The sequence below is a fragment of the Pristiophorus japonicus genome, chromosome 12 (assembly GCF_044704955.1).
Source record: "Pristiophorus japonicus isolate sPriJap1 chromosome 12, sPriJap1.hap1, whole genome shotgun sequence".
Taxonomy (NCBI): domain Eukaryota; kingdom Metazoa; phylum Chordata; class Chondrichthyes; family Pristiophoridae; genus Pristiophorus; species Pristiophorus japonicus.
Window position 1 is genome coordinate 146,138,680 of NC_091988.1, and position 27,304 is coordinate 146,165,983.

The window sequence follows — 27,304 nt, forward strand, 5'->3', positions numbered from 1 at the left end:
ACATCGTTGGTGGTATTTCTCCAGCGATTTGAGCTGTCTACTGTATATGGTCCACGTCTCTGAGCCAGCATCGAAGCAATGACCACATTCGACCAGCTCCGCTGCGCAGGCCACATTGTTCGCATGTCTGACACAAGACTCCCAAAGCAAGCGCTCTACTCGGAACTCCTACACGGCAGATGAGCTCAAGGTGGGCAGAGGAAACGTTTCAAGGACACCCTCAAAGCCTCCTTGATAAAGTGCAACATTCTCACCGACACCTGGGAGTCCCTGGCCAAAGACCGCCCTAAGTGGAGGAAGTGCATCCGGGAGGGCGCTGAGCACCTCGAGCCTCATCGCCGAGAACATGCAGAAACCAGGCGCAGGCAGAAGGAGCGCACAGCAAACCAATCCCACCCACCCTTTCCTTCAGCGACTGTCTGTCCCACCTGAGAGAGAGAGACTATAATTCCCGTATTGGATTGCTCAGTCACCTAAGAACTCATTTTTAGAGTGGAAGCAAGTCTTCCTCAATTTCGAGGGACTATGATGATGATGATGATGTTACTGTTGTAACTATTGTTCTCAACTTAAAAGTTTTTTGTAAGTTATGTAAATTTACAAGTTTAAAGTTAGTAAGTGATCTTAACTAAAAACTTTAAAGTTTGATACAAGAATATTTTTATTTAAGTTAAATACAAATGTTTGTTAAACTTATAATTTAAAATATATTTTATTCAAATTGAATCATTTACATTATTTGTTCCATCATTAACACAACTTCTGAAGTAACCAAGAATCATTTCCATCATTTGTTCCATTAACACAACACATTACGGAACAGGTCCAAACAGTAAACATGGTCCATTTGGAATAGTTGCCGCTGAGCCTTCAGGCAGCAAAGCATTCACTGATGAGCTACTGGCGCAAGGCTCGAGCAATTGTTAAAGGGCACGATATCCCGCCCTCCTCTGCCATTGTGCTCTGGGTTCAGGTACTTTCATGGCTCCTCGTCCTCCTCCTGCTCGTCATCTGCATCCTCATCATTATAATCAGCCACTTTCAACACAGGTGGGTCTTCTACTGCCAGCTGTTGCTGCCTCATGATGGCTAAGTTATGCAGCATACAGCACACAACAATGAACTGGCCGACAATCTCAGGGGAGTATAGCAAGTACCCTCCGGAATGGTCCAAGCATCGGAAACGCTGTTTCAAGATGCCAGTGGTCCTCTCTATGATGCTGCATGTCGCAATGTGCGACATGTTGTATTCCCAGTCAGCACCCACCCGGGTTACGCGTAGGGGAGTCATGAGCCAGGTGGCCAGGCCATACCCTTTGTCTCCCAGCAGCCAGTTCTGCCCTTCTGGCTGCTGCTAAAACATGGCAGATATAGCGCTCTTGCATAGGATGAGCGCATCATGGGTGCTCCCAGGGTATCTTGCATCAACTGACATGATGCGATGCATGTCGTCACACACGAGTTGTACATTAACGGAGTGGAAGCTTTTTCTGTTCCTGTACATCTCGGAATCCTCCAAAGATGCTCGCAAGGCGATGTGGGTACAATCAATGAGCCCTGTACCTTTGGAAGCCAGAAATCCTGGAGAAGCCCACAGCCTTTCACGCATTGCCTGGGTGGTCATGGGGAACTTTATGTAGTCATTCCTCCAGGCATATGGTGCAGCAGGCACCTGCCGAATGCAGACAAGTGTTGCATTTTGAGAAATGGTGCACACATCCCCAGTTGTAGCTTGGAAGAATCTGGATGAATAGAATGAAAGTGCAGCTGTAACCTTCACTTAAACTGACAAAGCAGTCCTCCTGACGCTTCTAGGTTGCAGGTCTGCTTTCACCAACTCACAGATCTCAGTTACAACTGCTTTGCAGAAACACAGCCTTCTGACACAGTCTGCATCACTCAGGTGCAGGTACGAACGCCTGTCTCAATATACCCGACATGGGTAAGGCCTCCTGCCCATCACTACGGGCTCTGAGGTTCCTCATGCGATGACGTCAAATCATTTGTTTCCTCCGCAGCACCATCATGCAAAAGGTTTGCACAAGGTATGGCATTGCCAGTATTGCCTCCTTGATTAAATTTTACCTTTGCAAGAAGCTCCGAACGGCAGGCAGGACAAGATTCTTTGTTCTTTCTAAGGTCTGAATGGAAGCGCAGTGATCGGGATCCTTTCTCCCCCCACCCCCCCACCCACCCCAAAACCCCCAGACTCATTGCGGTCTTGTGATTTGTTCCGATCGCGTTCAACAGCACATTCCACCCCCCCCCCCCCCATCCCAACGGGCTCATTTGATGTCTATTGCAGTCTTCATTGGATATATTCGAGAGGGGGTTAGATATGGCCCTTACGGCTAAAGGGATCAAGGGGTATGGAGAGAAAGCAGGAAAGGGGTACTGAGGGACTGATCAGCCATGCTCTTATTGAATGGTGGTGCAGGCTCGAATGTCGTCGTCGTCCTTTGCAGCTGAGCCCCGAGCCTCCAGCCCTGTCTGAAGACGTTCAGTGGTGGTGTGCAAGTTGTAAAAAAAATGAAAAGTTCAGAATTCCATCAAACTTCCATCTACTCCATTGTAAAGTTAAAAAAAAATTTCTTTATTATGCATCTTTAAAGTGTTCTTATCTCCTTCCAAAACTTCGATGAAAAACAATGGCGCCTTTCTGCGATGATTTCTCAATGTGCGCTGCTTTCTCTTAACTCACCAGAAGGTTTTTCGGGAGTGGCTAGATATGCCGACCTAGGATAAATTTTTTGGAGGCAAACTTTGAAAAATGATAAAAACTGGCACGGACATGAGTCCCCTATGACGTTAAAAAAAAACTTTAAAAAATTGTAAAAAGGCGCAGACTCCTTGGAGAAACTTTAATTTAAAAACTTACGCCAAAAAAAGCGGTACGTGCCAATAAAACGATGCAAATGACAGGGAAAATTAAGCCCATGAGAAGTGAAAATGTATTCTTTTTACTGCCTTCAAAAATATTGACCACTCCATTCTACTCCACATCTCTCCTCTGTGGTACAGCCCAACGGCACCGCTTTCTCAGTTCCACTCCTACCTGTACCAAGGTAGTCACGAGATCTTCAATACTTTCATCATGCCACACATCCCTTTTTATTCCTCACCTCTAAGCTGTCATCATTGATAGCCACCATATTCTATCTGTCACCACCCTTCATTCAAGGACTGTCTAACATCAAGTCTTGAGTGAGCTGTGACTTTCTGCAGCTCAACAAAAACAAGTCCAAAGCCACCTTAATTGGCTCGCCCACCACCTTGGGCTCCTATTCCATGAAGCTGTCTGGTTGTTCACTTAGGCTGAACCTAAAGCTTGGCATTGTTAGAGCCCAAACTGAATTTCATCACTAAAGCTACTTTCCCACCCCCCCAGCTTTTTGAACATTGCCTGCTTAAGTCCCCACCGCACTCCCTTCAGTGCTGGAATGCTTCAAAGATAGATTACTGCAATGCTTCACTTGCTGACTTCCTCAACTCCCCTCCTCAAAATCTTCAATTTATCCAGGAGTCCACAGCTCAACTCTTCTCCCACACACTGTCCCTCACAGCCATCATTATGCCTTTAGCAAACGATACTATCTACCTGCACCCCAGATCAAGATGCTTATCCTCATCCTCATCTACAAATTCCTTCACAGCCTTGCTCCACTCATGTCTCAGTCTGCACTCCTATACCGCAAGCCTACTATTCCACCAGCTGATATTCTTTCAGTCACGTTGCCCAGGCCCTCTGGAATTCTCTTCCAAAACTATTTTCCAAGTGGTTATTACATTCTAGCCACTACAAGAAATACAATTAAGTTCCATATAAATAGTCAAACTAAAACTTTAAAAAAAAAATTAGATTCAAATACAAAGTTGATGCCTAAAAACAAATGTTTCATGTCACCAACATAATTTTTCAAAACTGTTTTACCAATAGGAAAAACACAGTTGAAAAAAATCTATATCTCACTTTCCAAACGGGATCCAAGTGATGAACTGAAATCACCATGAGCTGTGTGTGATAGCCTAAGGATTAGAATTATTTTCATCCTATTGAGCTTGATTCCAGTTTATGGAAACAGTATGACTTTGATTATCTGCAGAGGTTTTCACTGAAGTCGAGTTAGGGCAGAAACATCAGTGGGCCCACCGAAATAAACAGGAACCTTCTTGCTATGAACTCACACACACACACAAACTTGCTGCCTCAAGCAAGGGTGGTGCTTTTCACCATGCATCGCAGAGTATCATGAATGTGACTGAAATGTAACTTATGGAGGAATGTTAACTTAAACCATTTAGGCAGCTGGAGAGAAGGTCCATAGTAGACACACCTTGCTAAATCACTCTTTACTGGCATTTCATAACCAGCTTTTAAAATTTTGCTAAGTTTGCACCTTTAAAAGTAAATTTCTCATGAATCATCCAAAAAGGTATCCCAATACACTTGGAATCGCCAGATTATGAATCTTGGCTCATTCATTGCATTAATGCACAGCAAAAAGTAGATTGACTTAGTCTTGAACTCCAAAAACCCTGCAGGTGGTGCTCTTCAGTAATTTTTGCTCTGTGCAAAAATGAGGGAAGTACAAGAGAATGTTCAAAATGACATCTATTATAATTAAATTGAACAAATGTTTAATTAAATGTGATGATATCTAAAGTCGATTAATTATGTCCCAAACATTTCAATGTCACAATTTCCAACGGATATAGTACTGATTGCATTTCAGGCATTAGCAGAGAACTGCAGTTATAATGGACACTCTCATTGCTGTGGAGTGGGACAGGCAGAGTTCTACATATGGATTCTAGGGCACTGCCTACTGGCCACCCACCCTTCAAGAATGTTGGCATTAGAATGCTTTATAATCCTTCGCAAAGGAGAGGTAGTAGAGTAAGTCACTTTAAAATTATGATTTAGAAGAAAATGTAGGATGCAGATTCATGCTCAGAAACCCCTACACACATTCCAAATCTTGGCCATACTGTCAAAAAGCTGCATTGTGTGATAACGAGGCACTTCTCCCCATGGGGTAGTTAAAACTGATACCCATTAGTGGTTGCTGCAACAGTAGCACAGAGATCTAACAAGTACAGGTTGAGCCTCCCTTATCCAACACTCTGTGCCGGATAAGAGATTTTGCCGGACGAGGGGAGGTCATGTGGTCTACTGTCTTACAACTGCCAGCCCCGATACAGATACCGCTGACCCACCCTCCCCCCGCCCCCACTACCATCTCCAAGACTCATTGACAGTAATGAAAAGGTATTTTCCTTTTGTTTGGCAGAGCGTCGAAGGCAGCAGGTAGGGGAGGGGAGGGGAGGGAAGGGGGAGCAGCCAGCTCGAGGACACAGCCCGCCAGCCTGACCCCAGAGGGAGCGCTGATGACAGCAGAGAATAAAATAAGTTATCAAGCTTTTATTTATAATTTAATTAAAAATATTATTAGTAGTACAGGTTGAACCTCTCTTCTGCCCCCCCACCCACCGACTTGAATACCCGTCAAGGCACTTAGCCAATCAGTGTCTTCTGAATCGGACCGAGGAAGGAGTCTCCGGTGATCAGGAGAGCAGAAAGTACGAAAAAAAATGATCTGCACGTGTGCCACCCGGCGGCTGGGAATGATGCCGGACGAGAGGGGTTCAACCTGTACCAGCCATTCTCTTAGCTGGTCAATAGTACATGAACCTGCAACACCTTTTTTTTTAAAAAAAAGGGGGTGGCCTTCCTCCAATTTTATAAAGACATCTGTGCAGTTTCTGTGTGTGTGAGGGGGGGGGGGGGGGTGACTTATCCTGAGAGCGCTTGATGTCAGAAGAGGAAACACATCGATTTCGTTAGCAACTAAACCGTGACATTTGATCACTTCATAATGTTCCCTGGGGACTTTTTAGAAAAATGAAATTGTTTTTTCCAAGAAGAGAGAACTCAGATATAGGTTACAAGTAAATGAAACCTTGCTTTACAGGTGGAACCATTGCCAGATTTCTCTAAACAAGCCATTTCATTTTTCCAAGAAGTGGACTGCAAAATCCAGGCCATTCATTCAACATAAGTGACAAGTTCATGAAAAGCATTGTGTTCACGTGTACATCAGTTCTCCCTCACATCTAATGCGCCGTCAATTGTAACATTACCCTTGAAGCCAGAAAGGCCTGCCAGCTTAGCGGCCTATTTAGTTTGTAAGCAAGGTAAAATCACATTTTCAAAAATAGCTTTGATCACCCTCACACATTTGGTGGGGAAGGAAAGGTACAAGTGTGTTACATCACCGTGGCAATGTTAATGGGAATTTCTTCAGAAAAGCCTCACATGACATTGAAGATACATACAAACAAGTACGCAGATTTTTCAGTCAAAGTATGGGCTGTATTTAAATGCTGCTCCCAGGAGTTAAAGTATGCTAAGCTGACTGCCAATACATCCCCAATTTTCTTGCCATACACACACACACCTGTGATATTACTTCGTAAGTTAGAGGTAAGTTTAAAAAAAAACACCTGCAAGTACTTTATTCTTCCCCCCTCCCTCCCAAAATCTGTTTTCCTTAACAATTTACATAATTATAAAAAAGAGATATATTTTTTCCTTCTGCCTTACTTATGGCAGATCTATAGATCTTGCAACAGTTGTTGGTGTAGCACTGCACCAAAAAATGTCCCCGCTGTTAAGTCTCCTGCGATCATGATTTTGAACACGTCATGTCCTAGGCCGACTTCAGCTGGAATGTCCGAGACTAGCATCAATGGGCGTATAAATATTCCCTGCTGGTGCAAATATTTGTGGCACTCAGTGACAACCCAAACAATCCTATTAAGCTGTTAAATGAAAATTAAGTTGTATAAAAAGCTGGATATTTTTTAAAAATCAAGTGCAGTCTGAAAATTTGAGCATATAATCTAGGTTGGGACTTCAGTGCTGAGGAAGAGTCATCGTTCAGATGAGACGTTAAACTAAGACCCCGCCTCCCCTGTCAGTTTGATGTAAAAGTTCCCATGGCACAATTTGAACAAAAAAAAAAGTAGGGGAGTTCTCCTGGTGTCCTGACCTACATTTATTAATAAATGATTTGGACTCAGAAACTGGAGATAGTTTCAAAATTTGCAGATACCACCAAATTGGGGGGGGACAGCTAATAATGTGGAGGACTCCACCAAAATACGGTAGACAAACAAACTTGCAGATTGGGCAAATAAATGGCATATGAAATTCTATATATCGACATGTTAATTTTGGCAGAAGGAATAATTATTCCTTGCAAGGTTTAAAAAAAGAATGGGGTAAACTAAATGGTGCAAAGATCTTGGACTACAGATACATAAATGACTAAACGTAGCAGAGTACAGGTTCATTTCTCAAGGAATAGAATGCAAAATCAGGGAGGTAATGTTACATTTATATGGATCCTTGGTTAAAGCACACTTGTACTGTGTGCAGTTCTCTGGAATCTACACTATATTTAGGATATTGAAGCACCAGAGAAAGCACAGAAATAATTTACAAGGCTGTTACCAGAATTGAGGTGTTGCAACTATCAGGGAAAATTGAGCAGGCTGGGGCTCTTCTTTAGAAAAGAGGAGACTAAGAAGACATGAAGGGGTTTGATAGGGTGGATGTGGAGAAAATGTTTCCACTTGTGGATGAGTCCATAAGTACGCATAAATACAAGATAGCCACTGACAGATCAAAGAAATAATTTAGGATGAATTTCTTTACATAGAGAATACTGAGGAAGTGGAAGTAAAGAACATAATGAATTGTGATCAATTTATTCAATAATAACAGATGCTGATTAGCAGTTTGCTTGGAATCTTTCAAGTTTTACACATTCCACGATTTACAGCATTTAAAGGGAGACACTGAAAGAGTACTGACACTATTGCACAAATACAGCACCCATCTATCAGCACAATTCTTATTGAAGTACGATTCTATTATACAGAGCAATTATGGCACAATTAAAAATAACCTGCACTTATATAGTGACTCATCACACCCTCAGGATGTTTTGGCGTTTAAATGTAGGTTACCGCGTGATCGAATACTGAACAGGAATCACAACAATTAATTTCAAACACCTTTTACTTTGCCAATTTCCTCCCCTGCCTTCATCTCCTAGAGGTATTGCTATCTGCACAAGATAAAAGTTAATGGGATTGGGGGTAATATATTAGTATGGATAGTGGATTGGCTAGCTAACAAAGTTGGGATAAATGAGTCATTTTCCGGTTGGCAAACAGTGACTAGTGGGGTGCCGCAGAGATTGATGCTGGGTCCTTAACTATTTACAATCTATATTAATGACTTGGATGAAGGGACCGAGTGTAATGTAGCCAAATTTGCTGATGATACAAAGAAGGGTGGGAAAGCAAATTGTGAGGAGGACATAAATAATCTGCAAAGGGATATAGACAGGCTGTGAGTGGGCAAACATTTGGCAAATGGAGTATAATGTGGGAAAATGTGAGGTTATCCACTTTGGCAGAAATAATAGAAAAGCAAATTATAATTTAAATGGAGAAAAATTGCAAAGTGCTGCAGTATAGAGGGACTTGGGAGTTCTTGTGCATGAAACACAAAGTTAGTATGCAGGTACAGCAAGTAATCAGGAAGGCAAATGGAATGTTGACCTTTATTGCAAGGGAGAGAGAAATCCTGCTAAAACTGTACAGAGTATTGGTAAGGCCACACCTAGAGTACTGCACAGAGTTTTGGTTTCCGTATTGAAGGAAGGATATACTTGCATTGGAGGCAGTTCAGAGAAGGGTCACTAGGTTGATTCCGGAGATGAGGGGGTTGACTTATGAAGATTGGTTGAGTAGGTTGGGCCTATACTTATTGGAGTTCAGAAGAATGAGAGGTGATCTTATTGAAACATAAAAGATAATCAGGGGGCTCTACATGGTGGATGCAGAGAGGATATTTCCACTCATAGGGGAATCTAAAACTAGAGGACATAGTCTCAGAATAAGTGGTCGCCCATTTAAAACTGAGATGAGGAGGAATTCCTTCTCTTAGAGGGTTGTAAATCTATGGCATTCTCTGCCCCAGAGAGCTGTAAAGGCTGGGTCATTGAATATATTTAAGGTGGAGAGACAGACAGATTTTTGAGCGATAAAAGAGTATAGGGTTATGGGGAGCAGGCAGGGAAGTGGACTAGAGACCATGATCAGATCAGCCACGATCTTATTGAATGGCGGAGCAGGCTCAAGGGACCAAATGGCCTACTCCTGTTCCTATTTCTTATGTTCTTATGAAAGCTTACAGTGGTACAGTTCCACTGATGCCAATTAGTCTCCAGTACTGTTCTCATTGTTCACATGAAATTTAACAGCAAATGTTAACAGGGTATTGGATAACAGAGGGTATCACAGAGAAACTTAATCCTGTCCTCACTCAAGCACTTAGAGAGGGCCAATTCTAACATCTACCAGCACCCCTGCTGAGATTGGTTAACTCAGCATAATCCTGGGACAGAAACCTGGGACCATGCTGGTGTGTTTGGCTCATCTGCTCTCTGGATAAATTCACTAAGCTAGGTGGGGAGGCTTTAAAAGGAATGAATTCGTCCTCATTAATTCCACAACACCAATTCTATTCAACAATCACAGTGTACTTGTTGTAAAATCAGTGCATTAGATCAAACATACCTGGGGATAGAGTATAAAACTTGTATGCCATGTTAGCCAGGGGAAGCACCGTAAGCATACAGTTATCGCCATTTGTTTCTATGAAGTCATGCCTCGTTATAGCAGTCGGATCAATATGATGTTCTCGGAATGGTCTAATGAAAGCCTGGAACACAAAAACATTATTACAGAAAAAGCACTGTGCCAGCAGCCTGTGAACATTTTTCGTGAACATTAGAAGATAACATTTCCATTTTAACAGTGCTGCCAAACAACCTGTCGGACCCTGAAAATGTAATTTTGCAAGTGTGGAGTCTCTAGGGGGCATAGTTTCAGAATAAGTGGTCGCCCATTTAAAATGGAGATGAGGAGGAATTTCTTCTCAGAGGGTCATGAATCTGTAGAATTCTCTACCCCAGAGAACTGTGGAGGCTGGGCCATTGAATATATTTAAGGTGGAGATAAACAGATTTTTGAATGATAAGGGAATCAAGGATTATGGGGAGCGGGCAGAAAAGTGGAGTTAGGACCAACATCAGATCAGCCATGATCTTATTGAATGACGGAGCAGGCTCGAGGGGCCAAATGGCCTACTCCTGCTCCTATTTGTTATGTTCTTAGGTTATGTTCCTTTAGAATTGAATTATTATTTTTCTCTATCTCATCTCTCTATCTTACTCCCATCTTTCTTTCCCTCTCTATTTCCCTTTCTGTGCATGATTGAATTAAATATTCTAATTTATACTTCCTTGTTTAAATTTCTGCGTGTCTCAGTGAGCATTCTTCAATCTGATTGATTGAAGAGATACGCTGTTGCCTTCTCTGCTGACATGTCCCAAATCTCCTGTAGAGGGACGCACTGAAAAGGATTTCTAAATACCGCAAGTTGCCGCTTAGAAGCCCATCGAAGGTCTGTGGGCAGCTGTAAGCGTAATGAACAGCGAGCCCCATTAAATCCGGCCCATGATCTAATTCTACTTATGTGGGGAACAAAAAATGGTCCTAGTCAGAGGGTACCTAAATTGGACCAGACTACTAGCCTAACCATGTCACATCCTCCTTCCCTCTCCCTTTATCACCTTCTAACCTACAGAAGAAAAATTGCTAAAAAGGTCAACTATGGATTTGCTCATTTGCACAACTCGACAGACGTTTGCACTTCTCACTAAAAATGTAGATAGGAATTCTCCTTTCCTTTTAACTTAGTCCTCCTGGTTTGCACCCAAGTGATGCAGCATTACAATCGTGAATGGTTACAGAAGGCAGAATTTGTATTTATTAGTTAATACCAATTTCACTAAAAGGATTAAACTGACAATTCACTTGTGAATTAAATAGTTAGAGCCAAGCTTTTCAAAACTGATAAACGTGCATCAAGATCGTGGATATCAATAACATTTTAAACAATTTTGTGCAAGCACGCAGTTTGAGCCTTTCAATTCTGTCAACATCACTAGTGAATTAGCTCCTTTTATCAGCTAGATTTGGAGATCATCCAGAACGATCACCATTTCCAGTGAATTACAAAGACGACTTTGGGAGGGTGGGAGGGAGAAGAGAAAGATATGCGTGGTGCATGTGTTCAGCCAGCTGCTTTTCAGACAGGTGAGGTGGAAGGAGCTATAAGGATTCTTAAAATGGGTCAAAAATGTAGGCTGCGAGTTAATTTCAGCAACTACCAGAAATAGCTGGTGGAGGTTCCTGCTGCAGACTGCAAACTACCACCCTTCAAATGTCAGGAAAAGAACATTGCAACTGAGTAGCGTAGCCAGCTAATAATGTGCGCACCAGTGGGAGCTAATAATGGGAGCCAACTCAGTAGTGATGTTGACAGAATTGAAAGGCTCAAACTGTGAGTGCTCGTACAAAATCTGATTGATTGAAGAGACACGCCTTCTCTGCTGACATGTCCCAAATCCCCTGTAGAGGGCGACACACTGAAAAGGATCTCTAAATACTGCAAGTTGCTGCTTAGAAACCCACAGAAGGTCTGTGGCCAGCTGTAAGTGTAATGAACAGCGAGCCCCGTTAAATCCAGCCCATGATCTAATTCTACTTATGTGGGGAACAAAAAATGGTTCTAGTCAGAGGGTACCTAAATTGGACCAGACTACTAGCCTAACCACGTCACATCCTCCTTCCCTCTCCCTTTATCACCTTCTAACCTACAGATGAAAAGTTGTTTGCTAAAAAAAGTCAACTATGGACTTGCTCATTTGCACAACTTGACAGACGTTTGCACTTCTTACTAAAAATGTAGATAGGAATTCTCCTTTGCTTTTAACTTAGTCCTCCTGGTTTGCACCCAAGTGGTGCAGCATTACAATCGTGAATGGTTACAGAAGGCACACCTGTTTTTTGCTGGGGCATGCAGACAATATACCCACTAAGGTCATATTAACAAGTAGTTGGTGAGTGAGACTGGCACAATCATAGTAGAGACAACTTAAATAGTGTATTTAACATAATAAAAGACCCTAATACACTTCACAGAAGATAGAAATAAAACGAACAATTGGTGATTTTGGAGGGAAGTAACAAGGCAGACAGATTTAGGTAGAGAGTCCCAAACAGCTGAAAGCTGTGTCAGTGATTAACAAATACCTGGGGAGAGTGGGTGGATTGGCTGGATGCACAGGAGCTCACATTTGGAGGACTGTTGAATATGGGCTGGGATGTAAGATTGGAGAAGGTTGCAGACATAGGGCAGGGTGAGCCGTGCAGCAATTTGTTAATGAAAACAAGCATTTAGTGTGTTTGTGGAAAGGGAGACAGTCAAGAGATCTGTAACGACACAGGTGACAAGCAAGAAGGACAGGATGCAGGATGGTGGAGTTTTGGACAAATAGTCTTTTTAATGAAGCAGTTTAGGAGGCTCACATAAAGGGCATTGAAGAAGTCTAGTCTGGAGACAAGGAAAACATGGCTAAGAGTTTCAAGGGCAGAGAAGGCAGGGGGGAGACTAGAACCAGAGGACATAATCTTAGAATAAGGGGCCACCCATTTAAAACTGAGATGAGGAGAAATTTCTTCTCTCAGAGGGTTGTGGATCTGTGGAATTCGCTGCCTCAGGAAGCTGGGACATTGAACAAATTTAAGACAAAAATAGACAGTTTCTTAAACGATAGGGAATAAGGGGTTATGGGGAGTGGGCAGGGAAGTGGACCCGAGTCCGAGTCCATGATCGGATCAGCCATGATTGTATTAAATGGCGGAGCAGGCTCGAGGGGCCATATGGCCTTCTCCTGCTCCTATTTCTTATGTTCTTATAACTGCAAAAGGGGACAGGACAGGAAGGTGCAAGAATACTGTTTGGGCAATGGATAGAATACAGAGTTTGAAGTCAAGCTCACTGAACAGAACAAAAGACAGCACATTATCTTGTTCATCCTCAGTGAGTAGCTGGGAAGGGAATAGAATCAAGAACAAAGGTAGAGCTTTTAAACCAGGAACCAAATAAGATTACTTCAGCTTTCCCAATGTTTTAAAGTGGAGAAAGTTATCACTCATCCGTGACCATTTCAAATAGGCATTCTGTTTACCACCATCACACGTATGGAAACTGATCCAGGCGTGAGGAGCTCATTGTCACCAAGATTGACACCATCTGTTCAGCTACAATCTACTGCTTCCCCCCTCCGTTTGCCCACCAAGCCACACCTCCCTCTGGCTGGCAATATGTGGCTGCATTGGGATGCGGAGTATAACCAGTCAAATAGGGTCCTTAAAAGTGAACCATAGAGAGACAATGGATGATGGATTTACCATGGCACTACCAATAGCTTCTGACAGAACATACTGGTATAGGCAGTCAATAATGAGGTCTGTACAGACATGCTGTGGCTTTGAGGGTAGACTCTATGGAGAACAGCACAGCAAAATAAGCCAATCGCTTCCCCCTGAAAAACAGTCTTACTTTTAGTGATTAAAAATAAATCCATTACTTATTTTCACAGGAACATTTGCACTTTTCCACACAAAGATAAGGCAAGCCTATTAATGCTACACGGACAAAAGCATACAAATGTAAATATACCCAGACATTGCACATGTAACTTAGAAAAATTACATGAAAAGATAATTTTGAAGTCTTCGTCCCCACCCCCCTCAAAATGTAATGGGTGAAGAAGAAAAGCATCATGTAATTTCACAAACTACAAACTAAATATGGTGTACAGGTCTCAACAACAAATTCATGATGACATGCATACTGGCATTTTCATCAACATGAGGAAAAGTTGGAGAAATGCAGTCCTATTCTGTACCTTGCCAAGTACAAGCAGATCAACAGAACCCCACGTGTCTGCTCCCCAGTGGACAAATCCTGAAGCAAAGTCAGCAGTAACCATCCCTGCAACTATAAAAAACACACAATTAGAACAAATACCATCTTGGGTATTAAAAAAATACAAGCTATGCAGACGATACACACACATACACATGCACACGCACACAATGTTTAAAACAAGTCCTTTAAATACAATCTCACCCATAGCTATGTACTAATTTAGCTATCAATTCAATGTATTTACAACAATGATCAATTTCCATTTAACAACTTGCATTTATATAGCACCTTTAATGTTGCAAAATATCCCAAAGTGCTTAACAAAAATAAATGTTGAGCCAAAGGAGATACTAGGAAGGGTGACTAAAAGCTTGGTTAAAGAGTCATGTTTTAAGGAGGGAGGTGGAGAAACTAAGATTTGAGAGAATCCAGAGCTTAGGGCCCAGATGGCTAAAGGCACATCTGCCAATGGTGGGGCAAAGGGTGTGGGGGATGTGCAAAAAGGCTGGAGTTGGAAGAATGCAGAGTCCTCGAGAATGTTGCACAGCTGGAGAAGGTTAGAGATAAGCAGGGCAAGGTCATGAAGGGATTTAAACGAGAGAATAGAAGAGACAGGCAATGCTACAGAGGTAGAAGATGACGGCTTGCATGTCATCATGAAGCAGGTGCAGGATGGTGACAAACTTTTGAGGGCAGCCGAATCCGAGGATGCTGCTCTATAATCCTTCACAGTTGAGTGTTGAAGGCTTTTGAGGTCAAAGGGTTGGTGCTGTTCCCTGCATTTCTCTTGTATTTGTCAAGTGGTGAAGATCATGTTCATTGTGCCCCTTAGTGGGCAGAATCCACATTGTGATTCTGGGAGGAGCTCTTCAGCCACAGAGAAGACAATTGAGGAGAATTCTTGCGATGAGTTTCCCGGTGGCCGATAGCAGGGAGACCCCTCTGTAGATACCGCAGTCAGACTGGTCACCTTTCTTGAAGATAGTCATGATTACAGCATCTGAGATCTCCTGGCATGCTCTCCTTCCAGATAAGAGAAATTAGGTCAATCGTGCTTCTCCACCATGTTTTAGTGCTTCGGCGGGGATTCCATCTGTTCCTGAGGCCTTGTTATTCTTCAGTTGTCGGATGGCCTTTTCAACCTCGTACCGGGCTGGGGTTGTGCTGAGATGGTGGCATGCTGCGGGATGGAGTCGAGGACACTCACGTCAAAGACAGAGTCTCGGTTAAGGAGATCTTCAAAGTGCTCCTTCCAGCGGGCACTGACTGCCTCTCTGTCCTTGATGAGCACCTCTCTGTTCTTGGCCAGCAGTGGGGTAGGGCCTTGGGTGCTTGGGCCGTAGGTGGTCTTCACTGCGCTAAGGAATTCTCACACGTCATGGTTGTTGGCTTGCTGCTGGATTTCTTGTGTTTTCCCACCCACCATCTGTTCTTTAGCTCGCAGGTTTTCTATTGGACCTCAGCCTTCAGACGTCTGTAGAGCTGCTTTCTTACTCTTGAGTTGTGTTGCGGTTTCCGGTTCAAGAATGCCTTGCGCTTGCGGCATACTGGCTCCTGGGTCGCCTGGTCATTCTGGTCGAACCAGTCTTGGTGTTTCCTGGTCAAGCGACCCGAATGATCAAAACCTCCTTGAAAAAGTGCAACATCCCCAGCGACACCTGGGAAGCATTGGCCCAAGACCGCTCAAAGTGAAGGAAAAGCATCCAGGAAGGCACTGAACACCGTGAGTCTCTTTGCTGAGAGCAAGCTGAAGCCAAGCGTAGACAGCAGAAACACCATCTGCCCCACCTGTGACAGAGACTGTAGGTCCAGCATTGGACTCTTCAGTCACTTGAGAACTCATTTTTAGTGTGGAAGCAGTCATCCTCAACTCCGAGGGACTGTCTAAGATGATGATGATGGTCTTTATGATGGATGTTAAGAGAGTCAGTACCTCAGCTTGGGGTCAAATTGAACATCAAGGTTGCAAACAGGGGGATGGAATTAGTGGCAAGTGGTGGGGTCCAAAGGCGATATTAGTCCTACCACTGGTGAAAACTGCAGCATAGCCAGAATAAATCTGACAACTTTCTGTCCGTGCGCTTTCATTTTTCCTATCAGTCTCATGTGGAACCTTATCGAATTCCTTGTTTAAGTCCACAGACACTCCCTTACCCAACACGTTAATAAAATAATTCAATTTGTTTAGTAAGAAATGACCTACCCATTACAAATCTATGTTAGCTCTCTATGATCAGTTCATATTTGTCCAAGTGCTCAGTCACTCCGTCTCTAATAACAAATTCTAATAACTTCCTTATAACAGAGGTTAAACAAATAGTTCTATGATTACCTCGTTCATCTCTCCCACCCTTCTTAAATAACGGAGACATTGCCAATTTTTCAATCTAATGGGACAATTCTTGAATCGAGAGTTTTGGAAGATCATGACTAAAGCATCTACTTCTTTTGACATCCTGGAGTGGAAATATTAGGTCCAGGAGACTTGCCTTGTTATGTATTTAAACCCTTGTAACCTGTATTACAGCATCCCTTGGGAATACAGTATATAAGCAGGCCACCCACGAGGTACCTGCACTCTGGAGTCGCATTAAAGGAGCCATGGTCACACTTGCAGAGTGTACACAGTTTCATCCTTTATTATGAGCAGAATATGCCTATCTTCAGTCTCGGAGAGAGTTTAGGTTACGTAAGCATGGTAAAGATTAGGAGAGAAATGTCCTGATTGTAAATAGGAGGTTAGGGAAAAGACAATACAAGAGTCAAAAGTTAAGACTGAGTTCCTGTGATGGGATGACATTTACTTGTAGACAAGCTTGGAGCACTGACCAATATCCAAGTTCAGACACAGTTGTGGAGCAGGTTGGGGGCAAAGTATCATTGCAAACACACATTCACCTCTGGGGACTTTAACTTTAGACACTCATTGTGTCTTCCTTATCCCCGGTTGACAACCGGGCCATATCGCTCCTAATTTATACACGTCCTAATCTATATAGTATCTACATCTTTCTAGAATGGGTGAAATATGCATTGACGTGCAGGTGTTACTTAAAGGAGCATGCATCGCCTCTGATGAGTTAGATTATTTAACAAGCATTATTAATGACTAGTTAGGGGGAAGTGATCACTCGTGGCTTCAGAGTTACCTTATCAGACATAACTATGTCAGAAAAGTTTATTCAATTGTGAATGATAATTTACCATTTATTGTTTTGGAACAGGGATTTTACATTTAAGTTTTGCACCATTTCAGAATTGCTGTATTAGATTTGGATCAGCTTCAACAGCTCATGGCTATTACCTGCTTTTGTAAATCACTGTGAATAAATCAATTTGGTAGTTTAGTCCTTTATGCAAGGATCCGGAGTAATCCATAGTGATAATCTTCTGAAGTGACGGATGTATAGTGGATCCCCTACATATAATCCAGTAACAATAAAAAAGTCTATTGTTTACCCAGAGCACACTTTCCCAAATGACTTTATGCATACAGTATATGACCGTATCATTAGGGGGATAGATACTGTTCTCTGCAGCCGAGAGTGCGAGTCCAGAAGGCTGTGTTGCCTACCCGGTGTCAGGGCTAAGGACATCTCCTGTGGGCTGGAGAGGAACTTGGAGTGGGAGGGGGAAGATCCAGTTGTCGTGATCCATGTGGGTACCAATGACATAGGTAGGTCAAAAAAAAGAGGTTGTTCTACTGAGGGATTAGGAGCAGCTAGGGGCCAAATTAAAAAAGCAGAATCACAAAAGGTAATAATCTCTGGATTACTACCTGAGCCACGAGCAAATTTGCATAGAATAAATAAGATTAGAGAGTTAAACACGTGGCTCAAAGACTGGTGTGGGAGAAATGGGTTTTGGTTCGTGGGACACTGGCACCAGTACTGGGGTAAGAGGAAGCTGTTCTGTTGGGACGGGCTTCACTTAGACCGTGCTGGGACTAAGGTCCTGGCGAGTCGAATAACTAGGGCTGTAGAGAGGACTTTAAGCTAATTAGTGGGGGGGGGGGGGAAATGAGGGTTCAGGTGAGCGGAAATTTAAAAAAAGTCAAATAAGGAGAAGGCAATAGAGCAGGGTAGCACTGGGGGAAATGAAACCAGAGCGTGACAGGAAGGAACAGAATGTATAAACATGTGTATCAGAAAGTGGGGTCAAAGCAGGAAAAAAATGGTTAAAAACTTTTTTTTTTAAAAAGCTTTTTATCTGAATGCACGCAGCATTCGTAACAAAATAAATTCATAGCGAGGGGATTTGAGTACGGGGCAGGGAGGTGTTGCTACAGTTGTACAGGGCCTTGGTGAGGCCACACCTAGAGTATTGTGTACAGTTTTGGTCTCCTAACTTGAGGAAGGACATTCTTGCTATTGAGGGAGTGCAGCGAAGGTTCACCAGACTGATTCCCGGGATGGCGGGACTGACCCATCAAGAAAGACTGGATCAACTGGGCTTGTATTCATTGGAGTTCAGAAGAATGAGAGGGGACCTCATAGAAACGTTTAAAATTCTGATGGGTTCAGACAGGTTAGATGCAGGAAGAATGTTCCCAATGTTGGGGAAGTCCAGAACCAGGGGTCACAGTCTAAGGATAAGGGGTAAGCCATTTAGGACCGAGATGAGGAGAAACTTCTTCACCCAGAGAGTGGTGAACCTGTGGAATTCTCTACCACAGAAAGTTGTTGAGGCCAATTCACTAAATATATTCAAAAAGGAGTTAGATGAAGTCCTTACTACTAGGGGGATCAAGGGGTATGGCGAGAAAGCAGGAATGGGGTACTGAAGTTGCATGTTCAGCCATGAACTCATTAAATGGCAGTGCAGGCTAGAATGGCCTACTCCTGCACCTATTTTCTATGTTTCTAAAATAGATGCGTTAATAGCACAAATAGATACAAATGGGTATATCGGATAGCCATTACAGAGACGTGGTTGCAAGGTGATCAAGGCTGGGATATTTGACAAGTTGGAAGGACAGACAGAAAGAAAAAAGGAGGTGGAATAGCTCTGTAAATAAAGGATGAGGTTCAGTGCGTTAGTGAGAAACGATTTTGGCTCAGAAGATCAAGATGTTGAATCAGTTTAGGTGGAGATAAGGAATAATATGGGGGGGAAAAAAGTCGCTGGTGGGCGTCGTCTATAGACCCCTTAACAATAGCTACACTGTTGGATGGAGTATAAATCAAGAAATAATGGAGGCTTGTAAAGAAGGAACGGCAATAATCATGGGTGATTTTAACCTTCATATTGATTGGACAAAGCAAAGTGGCCAGGGTAGCCTTGAGGAAGAATTCATAGAATGTATCTGAGATAGTTTTCTTGAACAGTACGTTGTGGCACCAACCAGGGTGCAGGCTATCTTAGATCCAGTACTGTAATAAATGATCTCCCAGTAAAGGATCCTCTAGGAATGAGTGACCATAACATGGTTGAATTTCAAATTCAGTTGGAGGCTGAGAAAGTTGGATCTCAAACCAGTGTCCTAAGTTTAAACAAAAGAGACTGCAAAAGGTATGAAGGCAGAGTTGGCTAAAGTGGACTGGGTAAATATGAAGTGTAGGATGGTTGATGAGCAGTGGCAGACATTTAAGGAAATATTTCATAACTCTCAACAAAAATATATTTCAATGAGAAGAGAAAGGATAACCATCCGTGGCTAACTAAGGAAATTAGGGATGGTATCAAATTGAAAACAAAGTGGCCAAGACTAGTGGGAGGCCAGACGATTGGGAAACTTTTAAAAGCCAGCAAAGAAAGACTAAAGAAATAATAAAGAGAGGGAAGATAGATGATGAAAGTAAACTAGCACGAAATATAAAAACAGATAATAAGAGTTTCTACAGGTACATAAAAAGGAAAAGAGTGGCTAAAGTAAATGTTGGTCCCTTAGAGGATAAGACTGGGGAATTAATAATGGGGAACAGGGAAATAGCAGAGACTTTGAACAAATATTTTGTAGCAGTCTTCACGGTAGAAGACACTAAAAACATCCCAATAATGGATAATCAAGGGGCTATAGGGAGGGAGGAACTTAATACAATCACTAAAGTAGTAGTACTCAGTAAAATAATGGGACTAAAGGGAGACAAGTCCCCTGGACCTGATGACTTGCATCCTGGAGTCTTAAATGAAGTGGCTGCAGAGATAGTGGATGCATTGGTTGTAATCTACCAAAATTCCCTGGATTCTGGAGATGTCCCAGCGGATTGGAAACTGCAAATGTAACACCCCTATTTAAAAAAAGGAGGCAGAGAGAAAGCATGAAACTATAGACCAGTTAGCCTAACATCTGTCGTTGGGAAAATGCTGGAGTCCATTATTAAGGAAGCAGTAGCAGGACATTTGGAAAAGCATAAGTCAATCAAGCAGAGCCAGCATGGTTTTATGAAAGGGAAATCGTGTTTGACAAATTTGCTGGAGTTCTTTGAGGATGTAACGAGTAGAGTGGATAAGGAGGAACTAGTGGATGTGGTGCATTTGGATTTCCAGAAGGCATTCGTTAAGGTGCCACATAAAAGGTTACTGCACAAGATAAAAGTTCACAGGGTTGGGGGTAATATATTAGCATGGAAAGAGGTTTGGCTAACTAACAGAAAACAGAGAGTCGGGATAAATGGATCATTTTCCGGTTGGCAAATGGTAACTAGTGGGGTGCCGCAGGGATCGGTACTGGGGCCAGAACTATTTACAATCTATATTAATGACTTGGATGAAGAGACCGAGTGTAATGTAGCCAAGTTTGCTGATGATACAAAGATGGATGGAAAAGCAAGTTGTGCGGAGGACACAAAGAAATCTGCAAAGGGATATAGACAGACTAAGTGAATGGGAAAAAATTGGCAGATGGAGTATCTTGTGGGAAAATGTGAGGTTATCCACTTTGGCAGAAAAAATAAAAAAGCGAATTATCATTTAAATGGAGAAAAATTGCAAAGTGCTGCAGTACAGAGGGACCTAGGGGTCTTTGTGCATGAAACACAAAAAGTTAGTATGCAGGTACAGCAAGTAATTAGGAAGACAAATGGTATGTTGGCCATTATTGCAAGGGGGATGGAGTATAAAAGCAGAGAAGTCCTGCTACAGATGTACAGGGTATTGGCGAGGCCACACCTGGAATGCTGCGTACAGTTTTGATCTCCGTATTTAAGGAAGGATATACTTACATTGGTGGCCGTTCAGAGAAGGTTCACTAGGTTGATTCTGGAGATGAGGGAGTTGATTTATGAAGATAGGTTGAGTAGTTTGGGCCTATACACATTGGAGTTTAGAAGAATGAGAGATGATCTTATCGAAACATATAAGATAATGAGGGGGCTCGACAAGGTGGATGCAGAGAGGATATTTCCACTCATAAGGAAAACTAAAACTAGGGGTGGGGCATAGTCTCAGAATAGGGTCGCTCATTTAAAACTGAGATGAGGAGGAATTTCTTCTCTGAGCTTGTAAATCTGTGGAATTCTCTGCCCCAGAGAGCTGTGGAGGCTGGGTCATTGAATATATTTAAGGTGGAGATAGAGTTTTGAGCATTAAGGGAATAAAGAGTTATGGGGAGTGGGCAGGGACGTGGAGCTAAGTCAATGATCAGATCAGCCATGATATTAATTAAATGGCGGAGCAGGCTCGAGGGGCTAAATGGCCTACTCCTGCTCCTATTTCTTATGTTCTTATACACTTCCGTACACTAGAGGTACAAGCTTTTCTAGAGGAGCTAGTTTTTGTTGGTGATGAGAAAAGAAAATCTAGGGAAGTCCAAGTTGTAACAATTATTACTTCTATATTATATATCACTTGTGATATTGCTCACAGTGGGTCGGAGATTATGTTGTTTTACAACAGCAGTATTATGAGCTTCAATTTGCTCCAGTTAAACATTGGGAAAATCAAAGCCATCATTTTCGCCAACTGCCACATATCCTGTACCCTTTCCAGATTCCATCCCCCTCCTCGCTATTGTCTCAGGCTAAACTAGACTGTTCATAACCTCAGTGTCCTATTTGACTCCAAGATGAGCTTCCAAACCCAAATCCTCGCCATCACAAAGAATGTGTACTTCCACCTCCATGGCATTGCCCTCCTCTAGTCTACCTCAGGTCACCTGCTGCTGAAACGTTCATCCATTTGTCACTGCCAGATCTGACTATTCTAATGCCGTTGACTGACCTCCCATCCTGCACCCTCCATAAACTTCAGCTGACCCAAAACTCTGTTGCCTATATTGTTTCGTCCACTAAGTCCATTCACCCAACACCCCTGTCCTCATTGAATTACATTACCTCCCGGTCCACCAACGCCTGAAATTTAAAATTCACCTGCTCACATTTAAATCCCCTCATGGCCTGGAGATAAGGAAGAAAGTACTGCACTGATATGTCAGCTTAGATTTTTGTATTCACGTTTCTGGAGTGGGACTTGAATTTACAACCGCTGTCTCAGAGGCAAGGGTACTGGTACTGAGCCATGGCAGACACCATTTTGAGTTGTTGCTTTTATTTGTATTATTTATTTTCATGCGTCTTATTCTGAGGCTGGAGATTGATCGACTTCACTACTCTGTCCTTTTAAAACCTACCTTTTCAACCTGAAGTTCAATCACCACTCCTTGTCCATCTCCCATGCCTTAGCATCAATTCCCCATTTAATTAAATAAAAATTGAAATTGATTTAAGGGGTCAACAACCAGGGGGCAGATTTAAAATTATTGAGAGGCAATTTGAGGGGAAATTTTTTCACCCAGAGGGTGGTAGGAATCTGGAACTCACTGCCTGAAAGGGTGGTAGAGGCAGAAAACCTCACCACATTTAAAAAGTACTTGGATATGCACTTGAAGTGCCGTAACCTACAAGGCTACAGACCAAGAGCTGGAAAGTGGAATTAGGCTGGATAGCTCTTTGTCGGCCGGCAGGGACACGATAGGCCAAAATGGCCTCCTTCCATGCTGTAAATTTCTATGATTCTATGATTTGCACGCTAAAACATAGGCATGAGCCAAAGATGGTGGAATCGTGGCTCAGATAACATGTAATCCATCTAAATACACACCAGCAATGTTAGCCCATCCATGACTAGGACACTGACAGCTGTTTACCTTTGTGCTCACCAGAGACAGGCAAGTGAAACTAATTCCCAAGGCACTTGCATCATTTCACTTATATTGCAGTTCTATCTCTGGAGGCAGTACTATAATGTAAATGAAGCACAAGGTACATACACATCTCGTAAGATAAATGTATAGAGCTCAAGTTGCTGGCTTTTGTATGGATCCAAGGCCAGACAGTTAACTCCAAGTGTCAACTGCCAACTACAATAAATGAGTTCTATTTAATACTATGCTCAAGAGTGACTGCTTAATGTCAATGTAAATGCAAATCCTATTGATATCTCTAATTTATCATGGCTCTCAGGGGCGGAGGTGGATGATGTTTCGACAGGGAATTCTAGAGCTTAGGGCCTAGGCAATGGAAGGCACGGCCACCAATGGTTGAGCGATTATAATCAGAGATGCTCAAGAGGGCAGAATTAGAGGAGCGCAGACATCTTGGGGGTTGGGGGGGGGGGGGGTGCGAAGGAGTTGTTGGGCTGAAGGAGATTAGAGAGATAGGGAGGTGCAAGGCCACGGAGGGATTTGAAAATAAGGATGAGAATTTTGAAATCAAGGCATTGCTTCACCAGGAGCCAATGTAGATCAGTGAGCAGGACATGATGCGAGTTAGGACACAGGTAGACAAGTAAGTTTTGGATCACCTCTAGTTTACATAGGGTAGAATGCGAGAGGCCAGTCAGGAGTGCATAGGAATAGTCAAGTCGAGGTAACAAAGGCATGGATGTGGGTTTCAGCAGCCAGTGAGCTGAGGCAAGAGCGGTGATGGGCAAGGCTACGGAGGTGGAAATAGACAGTCTTAGTTTTGCTGCAGATGTGTGGTTGAAAGCTCATTTCAGGGTCAAAAATGGCACCAAGTTTGCGAACAGTCTGATTCGGCCTCAGACGGAGAGGGATGGAGTCAGTGGCTAGGGAATGGAGTTTGCGGCGGGCAGCAAAAACAATGGCTTTGGTCTTCCCAATATTCAACTGGAGTACATTTCTGCTCATCCAGAACTGGATGTCAGACAAGCAATCTGACAATTTAGAGACCGTGGAGTGGCCGAGAGAAGTGGTAGTGAGGTAGAGCTGGATGTCATCAGTGTACATGTGGAAACTGATGCTGTGTTTTCGGATGATGCCAAGGGGAAACATGTAGATGAGAAATAGGAGGGGGCCAAGGATAGATCCTTGGGGGACACCAGAGGTAACAATGCGGGGGTGGAAAGCGAAGCCGATGCAGGTGATTCTCTGGCTACTAATAGATAGATAAGAATGGAACCAGGCGAGTGTGGGCCCACCCAGCTGGACGACGGTGGACAGGCGTTGGAGAAGGATAGAGTGGTCAACCGTGTTAAAGGCTGCAGATAAGTCAAGAAGGACGAGGAAGGATAGTTTACCTTTGCCTTGGTCACAAAGGATGTCATTTGTGACTTCAATGAGCCATTTCGGTACTGAGGCAGATGTAGAAACCAGATTGGAGGAATTTAAACATGTCATTGCGGGAAAGATGGGCACCGATTTGAGAGGCGACAATATGTTCAAGGACTTTGAAGAGGAAAGGGAGGTTGGAGATGGGGCGGTAGTTTGCAAGGACGGAGGGGTCGAGGATTGTTTTTTTGAGAAGGGTGGTGATGGCAGATTTGAGGGAGAGGAGGACAGTACCTGAGGAGAAAGAGCCATTAACAATGTCAGCTAATGTGGGAGCCAGAAAAGGAACTTATACATACTAAACTTTTACTTACTAATTCCAATAAGGATCAGATGGATGTGGTCCCAGCTGAAATTTATGACCAGATGATACAAGTTACAGTTCATTAGAGCAATGTTTAAAATAACACACACCCATTCCTGAAATCGTTTCACTGTGGGAGAAAAAGAAAACAGAAGTTAATTACTTATGTTTCTATAACTGAGCAAACATGGAAATTGATTGGAAATCCTTTTTTTTATTATCTGACTGAAGTTTAGCTTCAGTTTTCTCCCAGCACAAACTTAACTTGCCATTTATGTTTTATATTCTGCATTACAGTATTAAATTAGGTACTTTCTTTGGTGCCTCAATGTTTCAGATAAGTGACAATAGCCAAATACTGCGGATGCTGGAATCCAAAACAAAAACAGAAAATGCTGGAAACACTCAGAAGGCCGGGCAACATTCGTGGAGAGAGAACCAGTTAATGTTTCAGGTCAGAGACCCTTCGTCAGGACTGGAAAAGTTTGAGATGTAACAGATTTTAAGCAGATGCAGAGGCAGGGAAAGGGGGAGGCGAGGAAAGAACAAACGGGACAGTTCTTTCCTCCCCAGCCTCTGCTTAAAATCTGTTACATCTTTACCTTTTCCAGTCCTGACGAAGGGTCTCAGATTTGACATGTTAACTGTTTCTCTCTCCACGAATGCTGCCTGGCCTGCTGAGTATTTCCAGCATTTGCTGTTTTTGTTTCAGAGCAGTGTACAGGGGATTAGTGCATCCTCACAATTCTTTAGCGGGGTGGGTTCCAGTCTAGAGCCTCAGAAGGGAGCTGGATAGTAAGAAAAGGAAAATAATGACATGGAACTTAAAATATTACTGTTTTTCAACTAACCACAAATGCAAATTAATTAAAACCAGTCACACCAAAGAAAGTATTATTTTGGGATAGGCTGGTAAACCTCGGAAAGGATCGATCCAAATGTGGCTAGTATGTACCAGTCAGTCAATCAGTTTTGATGGTGTAGACAAGTCATACTATGCTGCCCAATATACTCAAAGTCCAACGACTACATTTGACTGAGCACCAGTGAATTCCAGGAAAGCCGAGAAGTAACCCAAGACCTCACAGCAATCCAGCATAAGCCACCAACACCATTACGGTCTTTACATGCAGTGGATGTTCTTATATTCCCTTTAACAAGCTCCCTGCTGAAGTGGAGTTAATCTACAGGATAAGTGGGAAATTTTTCAACCTCCAACGCCTCAAGTCCACATCCAAGGTTGTTCCAACCTCTGTCAATTGAATTACAGTATGCAGACGGCACTTGCGTTTGTGCACACTCGGAGGCCGAACTCCAAACCATCGTTGACACCTTCACTGAAGCGTACGAGAGTCTGCGCCTTACATTAAACATCAGTAAGACAAAAGTTCTCCACCAACCTACGCCCACCACACAGTACTGCTCCACGATTATCAAGATCCATGACGAGACCTTGGACAATGTGGACCATTTTCCATACCTTGGGAGCCTACTATCAGCATGGACAGACATCGATGATGAAGTCCAACAGTGTGCCAATGCAGCATTCGGTCTTATGAGGAAAGGAGTGTTCGAAGACCAGAATCTCAAACCCGGCATCAAGCTTATGGTCTACAGAGCAGTAGTGATACCTGCACTCCTACATGCTTCAGAGACATGAACTATGTACAGTGGGCACCTCAAAGCACTGGAGAAGTACCACCAACGCTGCCTCCACAATATCCTGCAAATTAATTGGCAGGATAGGCACACCATCAGCGTTTCTCTCAGGCCAACATCCCCAGCATAAAGGCATTGACCACGCTCGATCAGCTCCGATGGACGGGCCACATTGTCCACATAAAGTGCAACATCCTCACCGACACCTGGGAGTCCCTGGCCAAAGACTGCCCTAAGTGGAAGAAGTGCATCCGGGAGGGCGCTGAGCACCTCGAGTTTCATTGCCGAGAGCATGCAGAAATCAAGCGCAGGCAGCGGAAAGAGCGTGCAGCAAACTAGTCCCACCCACCCCTTCCCTCAACGACAGTCTGTCCCACCTGATAGGGACTGTGGTTCTCGTATTGAACTGTTTAGTCACCTAAGGACTAATTTTTTTAGAGTGGAAGCAAGTCTTCATCGATTCCAAGGGACTGGCTATAATATGAGGAGGACACTGTCCGCATGCCCGATACTAGACTCCCGAAACAAGCACTCTACTCCGAGCGACGTCACGGCAAGCGAGCCCCAGGAGGGCAGAGAAAACACTTCACGGTCACCCTCAAAGCCTGCTTGAAAAAAATGTAACATCCCCACCGACTCTTGGGAATCTCTGGCCCAAGACCACGCAAAGTGGAGGAGAAGCATCCAAGAAGGCACCGAACACTTCGAGTTTCTTCGCTGGGAGCACATGGAAGCCAAGTACAAACAGCGGAAGGAGCGTACGACAAATCAAGCACCCCACCCACCTGTCCCACCAACCACCACCTGCGACAGAGACTGCAGATCCCGCATTGGTCTCATCAGTCACCTTAGAACTCATTTTAGTGTGGAAGCAAGTCATCCTCCACTCCGGGGGATTGCCCAAGAAGACGAC

The 27,304-nt window shown here is 43.3% G+C and overlaps 1 protein-coding gene across 1 annotated transcript in view; it reads right to left on the minus strand.

The window, feature by feature from the left end:
• LOC139277494 (ubiquitin-conjugating enzyme E2 variant 1-like) overlaps window positions 1-27,304 on the minus strand; it is a 79,762-nt gene that overhangs the window by 49,218 nt on the left and 3,240 nt on the right. Inside the window, exons 2-4 of the mRNA XM_070896010.1 lie at window positions 24,743-24,862; window positions 13,899-13,990; window positions 9,655-9,799 (exon numbers count right to left, since the gene is read on the minus strand). Of these exons, the coding sequence (XP_070752111.1) occupies window positions 9,655-9,799; window positions 13,899-13,990; window positions 24,743-24,862 (357 nt within the window). The remainder of the gene's footprint in view (window positions 1-9,654; window positions 9,800-13,898; window positions 13,991-24,742; window positions 24,863-27,304) is intronic.